Source organism: Panicum virgatum, chromosome 1N (genome assembly GCF_016808335.1).
Source record: "Panicum virgatum strain AP13 chromosome 1N, P.virgatum_v5, whole genome shotgun sequence".
In the NCBI taxonomy this organism is placed as follows: domain Eukaryota; kingdom Viridiplantae; phylum Streptophyta; class Magnoliopsida; order Poales; family Poaceae; genus Panicum; species Panicum virgatum.
The window spans coordinates 46,642,450-46,661,075 of record NC_053145.1 but is presented as its reverse complement, the minus strand read 5'-3'; the positions used below and the strand labels follow the sequence as shown (position 1 = coordinate 46,661,075).

The following is an 18,626-nucleotide window of genomic DNA, read 5'->3' as shown; positions in this document are numbered from 1 at the left end:
CAGGAGATGAGCGGGTGGTGTGGTTGCGTGGACCGTCACAACTCCCGCGACGTCCGATACCTCTAGCGAGACGCCCGATGATTCGGCCACTAGAGCCTAAGTAAGTATGTTAGTACTTATTTATTATGTATTACATATATTTAAAATTGCAATACTAATTAAAATTTTACCTTAAACACTCTTGCAGGGGGTGCTTTTTTGTGCAGCCTGGTGAGCACAAACAGAAGCCCAATGGTATCTTGGGTCTTTTGTGCCGGCTGCACTTCCCCGGGCTCGTGATGGATGCCGGGGTACTGGAGCCGGCATACACGTGGGACCACTACATGGCCAGCCCGGACGCTACTGATCGCGAAGGAAGGAACTTCAACACCAAAGCGAGGCGGGTGGTCGGGGAGTTGTGGGTAAGTCATCCTCGTACTAAAATGGTTGAAATATCGCATTCTTTTTCAATTTTTGGAATAATGATTGCAATTATCTTGTGGGTATATATGCAGGATTTCTACAGGTGCGAGGAAGGCTATGAGGCCCGGGCGAACGAGCTGGCTCACCAGGCTTGCTACAAGCTGGTGAACGACATGCACTACGAGGCGCGTATCCAGGCCGTCGTTGTGTACTGCGCCGAGTACGAGAAGAGGAGTGTCAAGAAACCAGCCGCAAGGGACATCTTCCTCACGCGAGACCAGTACTTAAGGGTAAATAAATGCCATCTCTATTCATTTATCTTGTATTTGATAATACAATATGTCATGCACTTTATTACGTTTAGGTGCCTCCGAACTGGTGTGCAAACAAGGCTGAGTGCTGGTCTATGATGGTGGACAAGTGGATCAGCGAGGATTGGGCCCGCCAGCACGCCTTATGCCGGGAGCGCCGCTTGATGATGCCGGGTCCGGCACATCATCAAGGGAGCCTTAGCCTCGGCGAGTACAAGAATACTTGGGTAAGTTCACTAATTTCTTCATTCTTTCTAAAACTATATTTTTAATTCTTACTAATCATCTTGTTGACTTCTTGGCAGTCGGAGTCTCATCCAGGCCAGTCTTGCAACGACTTCACGGCGTACGCCATGTCTCACATGGGCAGGGCGAAGTCGGACGTGGCCTACAACCCGGCGGCTCCACCAGAGGCATACACAAACCCAAGCATCCACGCGCGCATCAATGCATACACGGAGGTGGGAAGGGCGCTCCACGGGGAGACATGGGATCCGACCACCGCGCCACTCTCCGGAGAAGCCATCATGAGGGCGGGACAAGGGAAGAAGCACGGGCGGTACTTGATCGCCAACAGCTTGGTCGACACGGCGAGTACGCCCAGTCTCTCGGAGCTTAGGGCAAGTACCACCGACTCGACCCCGCCCATACGCCTACGGCCTGAGACTTTAGTGGCTAGCGTGCACCAGAGACAGGTTAGTTTAGATTTAGTTGCCGTTCTATGATTAAAATGAAATTTTGCTTCGTATTGTAACATGGAGCTTTAAATCTTGTAGGCCGAGATGGAGGCAAAGTTTGAAGAGGAGAGGAGGTGCCGAATGGAGATCGAGGCCAAGCTGGAGCAGGAGCGGAAGCTGAGGGAGGAGCAGTCGGTTATGTTGCAGAACATGGTCACCTGGATGCAAGGACTTGGCGCGTCGATGAACTATGTGACGCCGCCTCCTCCCTTCGTCTTACCCGCTCAGCCTTACTTTCCTGCAGGACCTTCTGACACTCCCGTGAGTATGCTTTGTTTGTAAATATTATTATATTTTTGTTATGCTTCTTCAATTTATATGTTCCTATTTGCAGAATCAGTCGTGGAACGCATCCAACAATCCTCCTCCGGACCAGAACTCGCCGGCGGCCCAGTGGCCATCTTGGTCCCCCAGACCTGAGCAGTGAGTGTCTTGTAGTACTACTATATTGGACTTATTATACGTATCAGACTATATTCTATGTGATGGACTTGTGTTATGTATCGAACTCGTGTTATGTATTGGATTTGTGATATATGTGATGGACTGTGTTATTTGTATCGATGCCATTCTCGTAATTGTCAATTATATGTCATGGACTATAACTGCTTGTAATGACCTGCATTCATATATATTTCTCTCGTATTTGTATGGAAAAACAGAGAAAACAGAAATAAAAAAAGAAAATTCACCACTTTGCCGAGTGTTTAAGCCAAAACACTCGGCAAAGGGGCCTGCCCAGGTCAGCAGCGCAGCAACTTTGCCGAGTGCCAGAATCCAGCACTCGGCAAAGCGGCCACATGGCGGCACCCCTGGCGTGGGGACTTTGCCGAGTGTCGGACTAGGACACTCGGCAAAACTCCAAACTTTGCCGAGTGTCTGCCGTTAGACACTCGGCAAAGCGCCGGACTAGGGGTGGCGCCACGTGGCTTATTTGCCGAGTGCCAGGGCACTCGGAAAATACTTTGCCGAGTGCCCGTGACACGACACTCGGCAAAGTCCGCATTGCCGTGTGATTCTTTGCCGAGTGTCGTTTGCCGAGTGTTACACTCGGCAAATACTTTGCCGAGTGTAACCTGTCCTTTGCCGAGTGTAACTGACACTTGGCAAAGTTTGGAAATCCCGTAGTGGGCGTTGGGAGAGTGTGAGATACGGGGGACAGGTGGCTGGACCATGGAAGCCTCCAAACGCACTTATACGAGTGGCGCCGGGAAACTTGCATGGCAAAACTCGCCGACCCCAGGCCGACGAAATCGGACGCCTGGGATTGCTGCCTGGGCAGGCAGCTTTGTCAGGGTCTGAACAAGCCCTTTGTGCGTGCCAACGATTCATTCCCTTCTACTGTATATACTATGGTAAAGACAGTAAAACACCACTGGCATGTACGTACTACATTCGTTTCAAATTATAATATATTTTAACTTATCTATATACATAGTTTTTATTAGGGAAAAAATCTGGTTTACACCATCCAACAATCACAAAAGTTCAATGTTCAACATTCAACAACGAAATCAAATATCAAAGGCCATCCAACTGTTTCAACCGGGTAAATTTGGCCCCTTAGGTAGATTCGAATGTGGTTTTCTCTTTTTCAAGAATTAAAAATATTTAAATTTAATGTAAAATTCATAATTAATTCATTTTAAATTAAAAAAATACAAAATGAAAAGTTTTCTAAAAATCTAACTATCTATTGGCACGATACTTATCAGTTCTTTAGATTCAATTTTTTTATATTCATAATATTTGGTTGTTTGTAGTTATGCCTATTATTTTTGAATAACTAAGATACAAACAAATAGAGCAATAATAGATATGTTATATTTTTAGAAAAAATTTAGTACTAGTTTCATATTTTTCTAATTTAAAATAAAATAGTTTTATTTTTTATATCTAATTAGAATTTTTAAATTTTTAAAAAAATACAAAATCACCTTCGAAACCACCCTAAGAGCCTAAGGGCCAAATTTACCCAGTTTCGATAGTTGAATGGCCTATGTTATTCGATTTTGCAGTTGAAGGTTGAAAATCGAGCTTTTGCGATAAGTCGAGGGTGTAAATCGAACTTTTTCCTTTTTATTACTTATCTAGATAGAGCGTATATCTAGATGCATAGCAGAATTTATGTATCTAGAAAATTAGTTTTGACTATACTTTTTCACCTTCCTACACCTCTCTTGACACAAGTTTCGCACATCCAGTTCTCTTATATCCCTATAGATACACTTCTTACTGACTGTGATTAATTATGGCAAATGTCGGGACCGGGGAGGACGATGCATAGCAAAAATTTATTTCATTTTGTTAAGACAAGTCTTGGAACGATAATTACTTTATCAGTATCTATTTTTTTATCCATTGTTGATGCCATTAGATTTGTACCAAAGATAACGTCTACTTATTATACTTTTGTACCAAATAAATAAAAATATTAATAGAGTAATTATTACTCAATAACTTGTTTTAATAAATCAAAATGTGCCATGTAAAAAAAAGAAGGGAGTATGTATTAGTTTAGTAGAGATTGAGCATCACACTAAACGACGGCTCGACCCTCTCTGCATCCAAGGCCCTGTTTGGCCTGGTTCCGCCGGCTTCGGCTCCAGATACTGCACAGTACTGTAGGAGTACTGTAGCGAGCGGAGCCGGAGACGGTGGAGGCAGAAAAAGTGGCTTCGCCTTTTTCCCGGTTCATTTTGATCCTTGATTTACGTTACGGCTCCTTCCTGTAGTGCTCAACAGTGCGGAATAGTAACACCACAGTGCTATCTTTTTTAGAAAATGGATAAAGATCCGACCCATACGGTCATTGTTGATTATTACATCATCATGCGAATAACATATTTGAAAAATTATAAAAGTAAATTGCTCTAGATTATATGATAACTCATACCATTCACTTAATCTAAGGGGGTGTTTAGTTGATGAAAATTTTTGATCCAAAGATCACATCGAATGTTTGATCAGATGTCGAGATGGATTTTTGGACACTAATTAAAAAACTAATTTTAGAACTCGCTTGGAAACCGCAAGATGAATCTTTTGAGGTCTTTGACTGCATCATTAGCACATGTGGGTTACTGTAGCACTTATGGCTAATCATGCACTAATTAGGCTCAAAAGATTCGTCTCGCCGTGTACATCTAAATTGTGTAATTAGTTTTATTGTTTACCTACATTTAATATTTCATACATGTGTCAAAAAAAGAGGCAAAAAATTTTGGCAAAAAATTTGGAGAACTAAACGAATCATGAGCCATTTTTTGCTACAGTGTTATCTACTGCAGCATGGAGCTATAGCTGCCCGGCCGAGTCGTGCCAAAGGGGCTCTAAATTTCGGTAATTTTAGCTGGCAGCGTATATGCCCAAATGGCAGCTGTTGTTCCTAGGTAGGACATTTTGACCACTGTTAAAGTGTAGTGAATCATCTCGAAAATAAATGATGCTAACTTATTATTACTTGTTGCGTTTACATGTGGGCGCCTCCAGCTGCCTATGTATCCTCTCTCTCCTCTCCTAGCTTTGTCTCTGGTAATTTAACTATTTTCTATCTTTATAGTTTGTATCTGCTCGTTTACTATTCTTCCAAATGAAACTAATTTTTTGCCACTTTTTGTACTTGAAGCTAATCTTTTGCTAATTTCGCCGACGTGACGTGCCAGCTCAAGTAAGGTCACCAAGGCGCGCGCAAAATGACCCCTGTGCCCCTGGCTAACTCCATCCATCTTCCACCTCCATCGTCGTCTTCCTTGAGCCGCCGCCGCCACCGCCGCCGCCGTACCCTCTCGCCGAGGTCTTCCCCTACATCTCCGATGAGTGGGAGACCATTGCGAAGGGCTGGGCGTGCGCCGCCGCTGCTTTGTACTGCCTCTCCAGCGCGGTGCCCGCCACGGGGCGCCTGCCGCGCGCGCCGGCGTATGCGCAGCAGGCACTGCTCTGGGAGGCGGCTCTGCGGGCAGCTCCTAGAGCGCGACCCCGCGTTCTTCGAGAGCAGAGGAGGGGTGGCGGCGGGCGACATCGCGCACCGGATCGCCGACGAGGCGGACCAGGCGTGCAGGGGGCTGATGGCCACCGCGAAGCCGAAAAGCTGCAGCGCCGCGCCATTGACTGCAGCCCCGAAGACGCGGGGGACGGCGGCGCGGATCCAGCGGAGGACCTTCGCCTCAAGGGTGTCCCCCTCGAGCTGCTGGACGTCGCCGAGCGGCCGGAGCCGTACACCTGGACGCACTTGCGGCCGTATCCCGCCTCGGCCATGCAGGAGACGATGGCGTGGAGGTCGGAGATGGCGTCCGTGGGGTACAGGTCGAACTCGTGGATGCTCAGTAGGGAGCAGTAGGTGCGGCGGCGGCCGACGGAGGATGACCCGGAGCCGTCGGCGTCGGCGTCGGCGTCGTCTTCCTCCGCAGCCGCCTGCGTGGCGTCGGAGTTCCGCTGGTCACCAGACAGGGAGGGCTAGCTGAGGCCAGCAAACGCCTCGATCTCGAGGTCGAGCGCGCGCGCCGCGAGCACGTGGCGGAGCTCGTCCTCGAGCCGCACCATCGCCACCTGGACTGAGGCGCAGGCGTAGCTCGCCGCTGACGGCAGCGCCAGGCAGCGAATTTCGTCCACCGCCTGGAGGAACCGCTCGGCCTCAGCGCGGTCGCCGGCGCCGCCGAACAGCATCGCCTGCTCAAAGGCACAAGCTCAAGAACATGCTCCAGGCACAAGCTCAAGAACCGGCCGTGCTCCCCAAGATCGCATTCTCTGAGCAGTAGCTCAAGCTTAGGAAGAAGACGTCGGGGTGGAAGATGGATGAAGGTAGCCAGGGGCACAGGGGTCGTTTCGCGTGCGCCTTACATGCTGGCGAGGTGATCTAGCTTGAGCTGGCGTGCCACGTCGGTGAAATTGGCAAAAGATTAGCTTCAGGTAGAGGATGGTGGCAAAAAAAATTAGCTTCGTTTGGAAGGATGGCAAACAAGCTGGTACAATCCGTAAGGATGGCAAATAGTACGCACTTGCCTGCCTGCCCCTCTTTCATCCGGAGCTTGACACCGACGCCGCACTGCTTCTACTGCTGCCGAAAGCTGCGTTTGGAATCCCCTAATTGTCTATGAATCGACGTTTCTGAACGTAGAACATCTGTGACCTAGCATTGACGAAGAAGCAATACAAAAGGAGCACACGTTTTACTCGATTTGATTGATAGGGCAACCGGCTGGCCCAGCCGTCTCGCGGGCGAGTCAACTTAGAGAGAGCAGCTAGCCGGCGGGCGTAGCCAAACTTCCTTCGGTTACTAGTGTGCTAGTGGACTGGTACTCTCCACACTGCGCAGAGTAGGATGCGAAGTGTGGTTAGTTGGTGAAAGTCTGAATTCTGAGAGATCGTCTACCTAAAGGAGGAAATTTACTAGCTCCACGCCTGAAGTCTGAACAAGCATGCTCTCCGTTCTTGATTTGCTTACGCCTTACGGACGCACTAGCACTAAAGTCTCTGCACTAGTACATCATTAAATAAAAGCGCTGTTTGAATACATATTTTTCTCCTATTTACCAACGCTACTAGAGGCGGCACGGTATTATGATGATAGTATTAGAGTTACATTGTCAGAAGCATATTATGATGATAGTTTTATTTAGGGCAAAAAAATGAACTACCAAGATAAGAGGCAACATATAGTTTATTGCATGACACATATATAACATAGTTTGGGTACAAAGATCTAATAATTAAGTGGGGACTGTTCGTCCCCCGGTGTTCCTTCATAAAAAGATCTAATAATTAAGTTTTACACCCGTAATGCATAAAACTTATATAGTATAGATTGGGAGTATGTAATACAGATCTAACTTAACATAGACTGTGTGCATGCATGATTCTTGCCATACTTGTCCGTACCCTATTTTATGCATGAGTACCTTAATTTACGCGGCCACCGCTAGAGGAATGAAAGTAACGGGGTGCACAATAAGGCTAGTTTCCTTACTTGCAACCATTCCTACAACCTCCCGCATGTCGACATCCTTAGGCTCCATTCCCTTAGGAAGTTTCCAATCAAAGTGGTAGAGAAGGCTTGCCAGTGCAAGCTCTATGTTGGCCAGCCCAAGATTAATGCCGGGACACATACGACGGCCAGCACCAAATGGGATGAACTCAAAGTTTGTCCCTCGAAAATCTAGGTTATTAGTCTCAAACCGTTCCGGCTTAAACTCCTCAGGATCGTCCCAGTAAGAAGGGTCCCTACCAATTGCCCATACGTTCACGAACACGGCCGTGCCCTTGGGGATATCATAGCCCATGACTTGACATGTCTCGCGACACTGACGTGGGATAAGGAGTGGTGAAGTAGGATGCAGCCTTAGGGTTTCTTTGAACACTAGCTTGAGGTAGCTGATCCCGGACTCGGCGATGTCATCGTCGGTGATGATGCTCTTCCCTTTGAAGGCTTCTCGCACCTCAGCCTGTGCCCTGGCCATCGCAGCCGGCGACCGGATAAGTTCTGTCATGGCCCAGTTCAGTATGGTCGAGGAGGTGTCGCTGCCCGCACCTAACATGTCCTAGAAGAAACATTTGTGCACGCGCAGGTATATTCATCAGCTTCCTAGCTTGATTAGTTCTGTCATGGTGATAGAGTGAGAAAACTTACAAACATGAGAGCAATGATGGTTTCATTTGTGAGAGGGATGGGCATGCTTCCGTCCTTCTGGAGTCTGAGCAGCAGGCTAACGAAGCTCTCATGGGCTGTCTTGTCCTCGCACTCCATGGCTTCCTTGGCCTCCTGGATGATCTGCTTGAGTATGCGATCGATCCTTCGGCGGCACGCGAGACCCTTGCGCGGTGCCGTGCCGAGCATCTGCATAATCCTCGAAGACGGGTAGAGGTCGGCGATGGTTAGCCCCGACGCCAGTCGAGTCGCCGTGTGGACGGAATCGAGGTACTCGTCCTGGTACTTGCACCGGCTGCCGACGCACTCCCTCAGGAAGGCGTCGTTAACGAGCTTACCGACCGCCGTGGAGAAGTCCACCGCGGTGCCGGTGGCGGCAGCCGCGGCCATGCGCTGCAGGAACCGCGCCACCTCCTCCTGGCGGATGTGCTTGAAGGACTGCACCCGGGTGGCGGTGAGCATCTCCTGCACGACGATCTTGCGGAGATGGCGCCACCGCTCGCCGTAGGGCGAGAGTATCAGGTCGGTGCCCCCGTAGGAGATTATCGCGCTGGTGGCCGGGGTGTACCGGTCGGCGAAGCTGGTATCGTGCACCTTCAGGATCGCCTGCGCGGCCTCCATCGACGACGCCACCAGCGCGGGCACCTCGCCGAGGCGGAGCGTCATGAGCGGGCCGTGCTTCTTGGCGAGCCCGCGCAGGACCCGGAAGAGCAGCGGGCTGCTGACGAGGTGGTGGAGGCTGCCGATCACCGGCAGCATCCACGGCCCGGGAGGCAGGTTGAGCTTCGGCTTCGCGGCGAGGGAAGGCCTGATGATGAGCCTCCAGGAGAGGACGACGAGCACCACGGCGGTGGCGACGGCGAGAAGCAGCTTGTCCTCCATGGTGCCGGCTTTCTAGTGCTGTTCGACATGGCGCCGGTATTGGCTTGATTTATAGGACATCTCAGTACGTCATCAGATCAGCCAATTGTTATGGTGGTAGAAAACACGACGGCTGCTCGATGAGCTTAGTTTGTTTATTCCTCCCACATGCTTTGACGAGCAGTGCCATCGCGCGCACGGAGCTCAGTTTTCACCACATGTGTTTGTCCTCCGAGGACTGGCGATCGACCTTCCCGGCTTTCCGCAGCCAAACCAAATACGTCCACATCTAGAGATGATACTAGCAAAATGCCCATGCGTTGCTACGGGAGTTTAAAATTTTCAAACACAATATACGGACCATGGAAAAAGTATGGTTTTGATCTTAGTAGCATGTTAATTTGGGCGACATTGAGATTCATACGCACTAATTCAGCAAAGTGATTTAGCATCCATTTACTCATCAATTCAGCACGACATAACACTAACCCAGTAGGCCACGAGCACATGTATGCACAACATATAAGGAGTAGCCCTAGATCATGCAAAAACTCTCCACACGAAGTCTCTACTATTTGGATTTCCAGAATACCACCGTTCTATCAGTAATGTACCTTTCTCAATACATGCATAGAAGCACATAGCAAAGAAGACGAAATAATCAAAATTACCATGTTTTTTATTGATAAAAGATGATGCGCACATGATTCAGAGACGCACGCAGGATTCAGAGACCACATACTTTGGGTTAGAGACACAATCAAACATACTTCTACCATACTGTTGGCAATGTGCCCCCCAAAACATGCTTTGCAGTTCTATCATATAAAGAAGGAAAAAAAGTATGTTGACCTGTATTAACTATTCCACTTGACACCAAATATATTGTCATCACATTACATTCATACTATTATATTACATTTGACATAAAAAAATTGGCATGCATGACATTACTTTCAGAGACACACACATGATTAGAGGCTATATGAAATAATTACAAATGATCATAGCAAACTGAACAGAGGATTCAGTGCAACAACATAACCATGGTCACCAACATAATACAAGAAGGAAAAATTCTGATGAGTGTACCTTTGAATCAAATAAAGGGTTCCTTGCTAGCTGACCAACCTCCTGTCTGCCTCTATTTTATTCTATCTAATTTGACCATATACCAATTAATAACAATGAGCTAGCAGGAGGGAGGAATCAGAGCGAGCCAGAAAGGCAGGGATAATATGTTGTTGCCGCACAGATTGTTTTGGATAGCAGGATAGGGATGAATGGATGATTGATACACAAGTACACAACTTAGCTATTTCACTGATACATTTCATCGAACAAATGGCATGCACAAGGCATGTATATGGAGGCCAGCACTGGAGAACGATGCTACACAAATTTTCAGAGTATAAACACTGTTCAACCAAAAGAAAAGCATGTGTATCCACATACACGGAAAAAGAACTGTGATCAGCAGCTAGCAGCCATGAAATATCACAACTTGGCTCTCTACCTCTGCTCCAACGTTGGCTGTACTGATCCCCTCGTCCTCGAGAGCGGGAGAGCCTAGGCCTGACCGGTGATCCTGGAACTTGCCAGCCGTTGTCCAGGCTGCGATGCGACGCGATGACCGTCACCACACCTGCTGTGTAATCATCAGGACCATGAAAGAAAGAAAAAAACGTCATCAGCACACCATGCCACCAAACGCCATCGCACCTAGATCGTTGCAACTTGCAAGTACAGCCGCCACCATGGTTCACCTTATCACCGATAGATTTCCGATAATTCCGATATTTCTGTTTTACCGGTGAGCACCGATAGAATTAGTTTATCTTCTAAAAATATCATTGTTTTAAATTTAGCACTCCATTCGACTAACCCACAAGTTTGTGCACATACTTTTTACCCACTATAACGAGTAAAAAGAGCATGTAACCATCTTTTAATAATAATCCATTCATTTGCTTTTATTCCACCATCCAATTCTTCATATTCTAGTGAGAACCGACGTAGCAGACATGTCTCCCTATCGGCTATTTCCTTTCATTTTTCTTCGTTATTATGTATAGTTTTTTAGGCTAGATGGTTTGAAAAAAAAATCTAAGTTCATTTCTACACAAAATGAGAGTTTTTTCTCTAAATTTTGTCCGAAAAAATTTCTCTATCACCGATAGAATTCCGATATATCCGATATTCCCGTTTATCACCAACCTCCGATATTTTTAATTTATCGATAAGGTAAACCCTGGCCGCCGCTCATTGCAGCAACGAAAAAGAGATATCATCACTACCTAAAGGTAAATGGAATATTGATCCCAACCCACTGACGATTCGTTTCCAATTTGGATAGGAGGCCACGGGCGCCGCTGCCATACTTTCAACCGCCGCACAAAACGCAAGGGTGGGGGGAGGGAGGACGAGAAGGGGCCGCACCTGTTGCCGCCGCCGACAGGAAGGGGAGGCCGGAACCATGGCTGCCGCAGAAGACGCAGGAGGCTAGCAGGCGGTGATCTGCGCATGCAAGCTGGAGGACGGGAGGAGGGGGAACGAAGACGCGAGAGGCCGGACTCCGGAGGATCTGCGCGTGCGAGGACGGGAGGGGGAACAAAGCCGCGCGAGGCCGGCGGGGTTCGCGGGACGCGCCTGGGGTCTGCGTCTACGAGCGCAGGGGGACGGCTCGGATTACTGTTTGCCTTGGGTCCACCTGTCAGTGACACATAACAGACCAAAAGTCAGCGTACCGAAAAAAACGATCCGCTCTTTAGAAAAATGTAAAGAATTATTAGTATTAGGAGTGGAACTTCGACCCTTGCGCAGGATTAACATTTTCGGTCGAATTTTGCCGAAATTTCAGTATTTTTTTCGTTTTCGCTATACACCAGGAAAAGAAATTTCGGTACTTTTCGCCATTTTTTGTTTTCAAATTTAAAAATTCAAAAATATTTATAAAAAATTCGAAAAAAATATGATAAAAAATTAGGTGTTCTTCTAAGCAAATAGGACTAGAACACACTCAAATCTAAGATCATTTGCTAGGCTAAAATTGCATTTTAGTTGAAAAATAAGGTTATTTGTAGTCTAATGAGGTAGAATTTATAGTTGAAAGTTGGCATAAAAGGTAACGAAGTAGGAAAGCACACCTTTCGGAATGCTTTAACAATTCTCTATACAAATTGAATCCAAAAAAAATTCAAACACTGTCACATGAATTGATAACCAATTCAAATCATGTTTGTACTGGATTTAAAACAACTTTCAATTGGATCAACCAATGTCCCTGAAATTTTATAGGCATATCCGCAATAACAAGAATAATAAAAGTCTAGTTGAGGCCTAAGAGAGAAAATGGAAGTTGTCACATGAAATGACAAGACTTTTAATTGGTAGTTTTTGAAATAATTAAATAACTTTCAAACCATTGCTCAAATGAAAAAGTTCCTGAAACAAAAGTTGTAGATCTCGAAAAACTGAACAAAGTTGGTATTCAAAAGTTTTTCATTTGACCTCGGAAACAGTAGGAAAATCACAACTGACATCATTTTCCGGTCGAAAATCACCGAATTTCGGTCGAAATCACCGAAATTTCGGTCGGAATTCATCGAAAATTCGTTTTTGAATTTGAATTCTCTTTCCGTTCGGAATTAGCGAAATTTGGTGAAATTTCGACCGAAATTTCGTTTCCGGCAGTTGGCGGGATTCGGTAAAAAAACGAAAAGGTAAACCCTGCCCTTGCGTCCCCCACTCGGCCACCCCAGCCACCGCTGTGTCTGCTATAATCACTGTTACTACTAAACAAGGATTTCTAGGGACGGTTGAAAACCCATTTCTAGGGGGGTGTGCAGTACCCGTCCCTGTTTCTCGCAGCTAGAAATAGCTGTTTGCAAAGATAGGTAACACGCCCACCCCTGAAAGTCCATTTCCAGCGGGTCATGGGACGGGTGAACCCATGACCCGCCCCTGTAAATATATTTCCCGAGGCCCAGGAAACATCCATCCCGTCAAATATTTGAACGGTTTAATTTTGAATTTTTGAAATATCTTTTCCCCATTTATTTAAATTTTGGTTGCCGCCAATTTGGACCTATAACAAGTTAATGCGCGATCCAGTATCATTAGTATATTTAATTATTGAGCTTTTTTACGATGATTGTAAAGTACCAATGGGTACTTTTAAGTACTTTTACCTTAAATTTTTTCTAGCCGTTGATCTACGAAAAGTATTTATAAAAATTAAATTAAATTAATATTATGTCCCACTTTTTAGTACTTGGTCTCATATTTTGAAAGTACCAGGTGCTTTACCCTAAGGTACTTCTGGGTATTTTCTACCTTCACCATCGTAGGATTTTATCAGATGAGTGGCTCCTATTTTTTTCAATCATTATAAAATTTCTCTTAATTATTTATATTTTATAAATATAAATAATTAAACATATAAAACTAAATCATATAAAAAATTGATAGTTCTCGTCGTTGTCCGATCCCTTCCGATCCCCACCCAAACATGCAATTCGTGCTGATTATTAATTAGCTTCTCTCTTAAAAAACTCGATCGGGGGATGAAACAGACCCCACCTGTATTTTATTAAGAGGAGCGATTGCTCGGTTTTTTCCGGCCGAGAAACCCCCGAATCTTGACCCATGCCCACAAGAGGCCATGCCTTACGGCGAACACAACGAGGGGTTTTTTTTATCTCGTCTCGCGGAGAGAAAATTCCCAGAAACAACCAGCGAGTGCCAACGGGGGGCTCGAACTCGCGCCACGAGGGCGCTACTGGGAGCGCTCGACCAGCCGGTCTAGCGTCCGTTCGCAATTAGCTTCTCTCTTAACCTGCCATGCATATCCATACTCCATAGATGGTGTTCACATGCATTATGTCGTTGATTTCTTGTGTCAAGGACGTGTCCAGTTCTTCACCTGCACGTGACGCTGCTCGGTCCGGCCGTCTATTTATATACGGCCGGACCGAGCAGCCGTGCGGCTGTTGGCAATACCCGTCACGTGCAGGTGAAGAACTGGACACGTCCTTATAATAGACCGAGATTTGTATACGGCCGGACCGAGCAGCCGTGCGGCTGTTGGCAATACCCGTCACGTGCAGGTGAAGAACTGGACACGTACTTGACAACAAGAAATCAACGACGAGGTGCGGATGCGCGTTTTGGCAGCACGCAGCGATGTCGACCTTGCCACCGGCCCACCGCACTGGATCGCGTGCATATATACTTTGCTATTCCTGTACGATCGGATCCAATCTTGTGCCGATCGCGATAGGAATACCTATGGATTCAGCAACATGAAAGAATCAATATATATATATATGTATATATATGTATATATATATGCGTTGTAAGTGTCTGAGTTCTACTGTGTAATCTTAAAAAAATAAGTTATTTTGGGAAGGGCAAATTGCTTAAAAAATAGAATTTAGGAATAAACAAGAGCTAATTCCTTCAGTGCCACAAAAATTGTTGCCTCTCCCTTTAGTGCCACAAAAATTTTACAAATTCCATTAGTACCATAGACAATTTGATTTATCCCTTCAATGCCATTTCCGTCACAATTCTGTCAAAAGGGTGCTAACTGAGCTAGGAAAAGACCATTTTGCCCTCTGGCCCCAGTTGTCAGTGGCCACCTCTTCCTATGCTTGTATTCTCCTGTCTCTTCGCCATCAATAGAAGCTCCTACGCCGCGCAGACTGAGGTCGGATGCCGCTGCAGGTGTCCCCATGACCGCCGGCGCCGCGTGCTGCCCGGCCTTGGTGCTGTCCTCGTGCTGCCCGCCGCCGCCGCCGCCACGTACCCCACACCGGCTCCCTTGGGACGGGGCGGATCTAGGCCACCGCCATCACGGGCGTCGGAGCTCTGCCGCCACCGCCGCGGGCGCTCCTGAGCTGGGCCGCCGCCGCCGCGGGCGCGCCTGAGCTCGACTCCGCCTCCGCGGGTGCCGCGCGGGCCGGAGCTCGACTCCGCCTCCGCGGGTGCCGCGCGGGCCGAAGCTCAACAGCCTCCGCGGGCGTGCTGCAGCTCGGCCGCCGTCCCGGGACAAGCGACCTCCGCCACGGGCATGTCGTGAGGCCAAGCTTGGCCTCTTGCTGATGGTGAAAAGAGAGGAGACGACGAGCAGAGGAGAAGGTGGCCACTGACAAATGGGGCCAGGGGGCAAAATGGTAATTTCCTAGCTCAGTTAGCACCCTTTCGCCAGAATTGTGACGGAAATGACATTGAAGGGATAAATCAAATTGTCTATGGCACTGAAGGAATTTGTAAAATTTTTATGGCATTGAAGAGAGAGGCAACAATTTTTGTGGCACTGAAGGAATAGGCTCAATAAACAAGGATCAAGTTTGATCATGTGGCGTCTTCCTTCTGCTATGTGCCTGGCACCTATGGAAGCATCGACATGATGTCGTTTTCAGGAGCATGGAACCGTCCCTCTTACGACTACTGCTTGCCTGCAAGGAAGACGCCCACCTGTGGCGCTGCCGTCTACCATCTACCCTGCAAGGGACTGCGGAAGCCTGGTGTCAAGTGTTTTGTTTAAATATGTAGTCCCAGTTACAACCCCCCCCCCCCCCCAAAATGGTTTGTAACCTGCTGAACCTTTGGTTTTTATGAGCTGCCAAAAGCTCCTTGCAATATAATCCTGGTGGGGATTCTCTCCCCCCGTTACCATAAAAAAAATCATGTGGCTGTACTGTCCTTATCATTATCATTAGAACAAATCCAACAGTTCATGTATATAAATTTGGGTAGCTAAATTTAGAGAAAGAGGAGAAAAAACATCTTGCAAGAGACTCTTCATTCCCTCCTCTCGCTATCTTCCTCGCTATCTCTCCCCTCCCCCTCGCTTTCTTCTCCGAGCGGCGCTGGCTTGCAATCTCCTCATTCACGCGCACTCCCCCAACTTCCCGCGCCAAATCCCCCCTCGCGCGCGGGAGCTCTCCTACTTCCGGCGGCAAAGCTCCTGCTCCTGCGCCAAATCCTCTCGCCCATTCGCCCCTTAGCGCCAGTCGAGCTTGCTCGCGCCGTCGCTGCCCCTTGGCACCGCCATCGCCCCCTCGCGCCGGCGCAGTCCCCTGCCGCTGCCATGTTCCGGCCGCCGCGCCCTCGTGGAGTTGTGCCGCCGCGTCCTGGCGCAGTTGCGCCGGCACACCGCTCCCGCCCCCTCGGGACGGTACAGAGGAGGCTCGCTGGTGTCGTTGCGCCGCCGCCGGCCATCTCAACGCCGCCTGAGAATACCACCTTCCCTTCCCTCCGTCCCTGTCTCAACTCAACCAGGCGGATCTGCAGGCTCATCGCCAGAGGATCTGGAGGCTCATCACCAGCTGCCTGAATATTTGGTCAATGCTGAGCACATCGATATGAATGATGGCTGCAATGGTGAGATTCCTGCACCCTTGGATTGTTGACTGCAGGCCCTATTGCAATCTGATTTCACTAGCCATAGCTCCGTAGAAGTTGTTTCCTCACATTTTAATTACTTGTTGTCTTTCATTTAGCTTCTTGCACATGTTTGTAACTCTCTGGACTTCCCTTACTTTTAATGCATAAGCAGAGCACCTGCTAATTTCCCTCATCAATCTGATTTCACTAGTACTTTTATTGATTATAAGAATTGACTGCCTCCACCCTTGGATTTTTTATTAAGGCCCTATTAAGTAGCTTATAATCCGTCAAGTAACTGAGCATACGATGAACTGATCAGCAAGAACAATGATGGTTCTCTATTCTCAGAAGAACAAACTGACCATTTTTAGTTGCTCATCAGCATGTGTCTTGTGCTACTTTTTACAGTGCATTCCTATTGCTCTTTTGATTACACAGTATGGTATTCCCTGTTCCATATTTGCAATAGGAATGGTTATGAACCTTTATAGTTATTTTATTTTGTCCCATATTAAGAAGTACCTTGATGTTGTTAATCCATAATTTTGCCCAGCATGATATAATTCATCAGAGTAGCATATACCAACTGGCCTATCAGGGTCGGCTCGCAGCAACTGGACTATGTGATTTTATATAGGCACATTGAGAAAGCTTGATTTTATTCACAAAACATAAGATGGTTTTGAATTGTGGTCCTCCCAGTTTACAGTTGGGATGGTTTTATTCTCGGTGCAAATTAGGCAACTGTCTGTGGGTGTTCCTTATGTTCCATTTAACACTTTATTCATTCTCATCAATTTTTCCTTATGTTTTTGTATGAAAACACGATATTATTTTTTCTATGACAGGAGGTACACAAGCAGGGTATTTCACTGACCTCCTAGTTAATGATCTTGAAGAAACTCAAGTTGCCCAACCTACTAGTGATCCAACCATCGATGACGGCCCTGCAGCAGCCAAGTGTTCTCAGTGTAGATCAAAAAATTTCAGTACTGAGGAGGACTGTCTTCTTGTGTCAGCATGGTTAAATGTGGGCATGGATCCTATTCAAGGAGTTGATCAATCCCAGGGCACATATTGGGAAAGAATATCTGATTATTTCCATACAAACAGAACTCCAAATTCCCTTTCAACATCCTTTCGACAAGCTTCTTGTGCCTTTGCAAAGTATTTTTTCTTATTACCTTGTGGCTCTGGAATGGTCTTCACAAAAGTTGCCCACGACGGATATATCCCATCCGCTAGATAATAACCCATCATATATTCATGACCATTGATCTTGAAATTAACCTGTGGACCTTTCCCCTCAGCAAGTCTTGCAAATATATTCGATCTTTGAAGCACATTAATATCATTGTGCGACCCTGGCATGCCAAAAAATGCATGCCATATCCATAGATCTGCAGATGCAACTGCTTCCAGTATAATTGCAGGCTCCTTTTTATAGCCCATGTACATCCCATGCCATGCAGTCGGACAGTTTTTCCAGCTCCAATGCATACAATCTATGGATCCAAGCATACCAGGAAATCCTCTGCTCGCGCCAATAGCAAGTAACCTAGTGGTATCATGTGCGTTTGGCCTCCTCATCTACTCCGGTCCAAATACCTCAACAACAGCTACTACAAACTTTCTCAAAGCTGCTAAAGCAGTGCTCTCACCAATACGAATATACTCGTCCAAAGCATCGGCCGATACTCCATAAGCTAACATACGAAAAGCTGCAACGACCTTCTGCAAACAAGATAGTCCTAACACACCAGCTGCATTCCTCTTCTACATGAAATAGTCGTCATGTTCCTCAACAGCATTCATTATGCGAAGAAATACAGGCCGCCTCATCTGAAACCTATGTCACGACACAATTAAAAAAATTAGCAATACTATAATAGACAGTACCATGATCATTAGATAAAATTTATATACAGCATGCGAACCATCGTCTAAAAGTCTTTGCTTTGAACGTAGGATTATCTGAGAAATAGTCTTTGTAAAGAAGACCATAATATAATAGTTTTTCACGATCCAGTACATCATGTCCCTCAACCGATCCAATTCGACCTGGATTATTTACCGAATCCTCAATGATCTTTTGCGCAGCCCAAAAAATAAATCATCCTCATCATCCGAAGATGAGAGATCAACTACTTCATTCGTCACAAACTGATTGAATTCATCATCGGACTCCATCTACAGGACCCTCAGGTCCTTCTTCCTGAACCCTGCTGCCCCGACAAAATCCATCATATATCTGTTCAAAAGAATTGAGAGGCATGG

The 18,626-nt window shown here is 46.8% G+C and overlaps 2 protein-coding genes and 1 long non-coding RNA gene across 3 annotated transcripts; 1 reads left to right on the top strand and 2 right to left on the bottom strand.

The window, feature by feature from the left end:
- Window positions 1-233: 233 nt before the first annotated feature.
- On the top strand, window positions 234-1,948 carry LOC120656156. Its single transcript, XM_039934185.1, has 6 exons — window positions 234-401; window positions 495-692; window positions 767-940; window positions 1,019-1,408; window positions 1,490-1,711; window positions 1,785-1,948. The coding sequence occupies exons 1-6, from the start codon at window positions 279-281 to the stop codon at window positions 1,875-1,877; spliced, it is 1,200 nt and encodes a 399-aa protein (XP_039790119.1). The 5' UTR covers window positions 234-278; the 3' UTR covers window positions 1,878-1,948.
- Window positions 1,949-7,091: 5,143 nt separating this feature from the next.
- Window positions 7,092-8,995, bottom strand: LOC120656155 (zealexin A1 synthase-like). Its single transcript, XM_039934184.1, has 2 exons — window positions 8,076-8,995; window positions 7,092-7,986 (listed from the first exon to the last, which is right to left on the bottom strand). The coding sequence occupies exons 1-2, from the start codon at window positions 8,973-8,975 to the stop codon at window positions 7,354-7,356; spliced, it is 1,533 nt and encodes a 510-aa protein (XP_039790118.1). The 5' UTR covers window positions 8,976-8,995; the 3' UTR covers window positions 7,092-7,353.
- A 1,230-nt stretch (window positions 8,996-10,225) lies between these two features.
- Window positions 10,226-11,566, bottom strand: LOC120654121. The gene is made up of 2 exons (XR_005666993.1): window positions 11,394-11,566; window positions 10,226-10,602 (listed from the first exon to the last, which is right to left on the bottom strand). It is a non-coding gene; the product is annotated as an uncharacterized LOC120654121 (long non-coding RNA).
- Between the last annotated feature and the right edge of the window lie 7,060 nt (window positions 11,567-18,626).

What these genes read in the sequence shown, in the direction of transcription:
- LOC120656156 (XM_039934185.1), top strand. Translation starts at nt 279, where the DNA reads ATGGATGCCGGGGTACTGGAGCCGGCATACACGTGGGACCACTACATG. An exon ending in CGCGAGACCAGTACTTAAGG is followed by an intron (nt 693 to 766) that starts GTAAATAAATGC and finishes TATTACGTTTAG; the next exon opens with GTGCCTCCGAACTGGTGTGC. An exon ending in CAGGACCTTCTGACACTCCC is followed by an intron (nt 1,712 to 1,784) that starts GTGAGTATGCTT and finishes TCCTATTTGCAG; the next exon opens with AATCAGTCGTGGAACGCATC.
- LOC120656155 (XM_039934184.1), bottom strand. Translation starts at nt 8,975, where the DNA reads ATGGAGGACAAGCTGCTTCTCGCCGTCGCCACCGCCGTGGTGCTCGTC. An exon ending in CCATCATTGCTCTCATGTTT is followed by an intron (nt 7,987 to 8,075) that starts GTAAGTTTTCTC and finishes TGTTTCTTCTAG; the next exon opens with GACATGTTAGGTGCGGGCAG.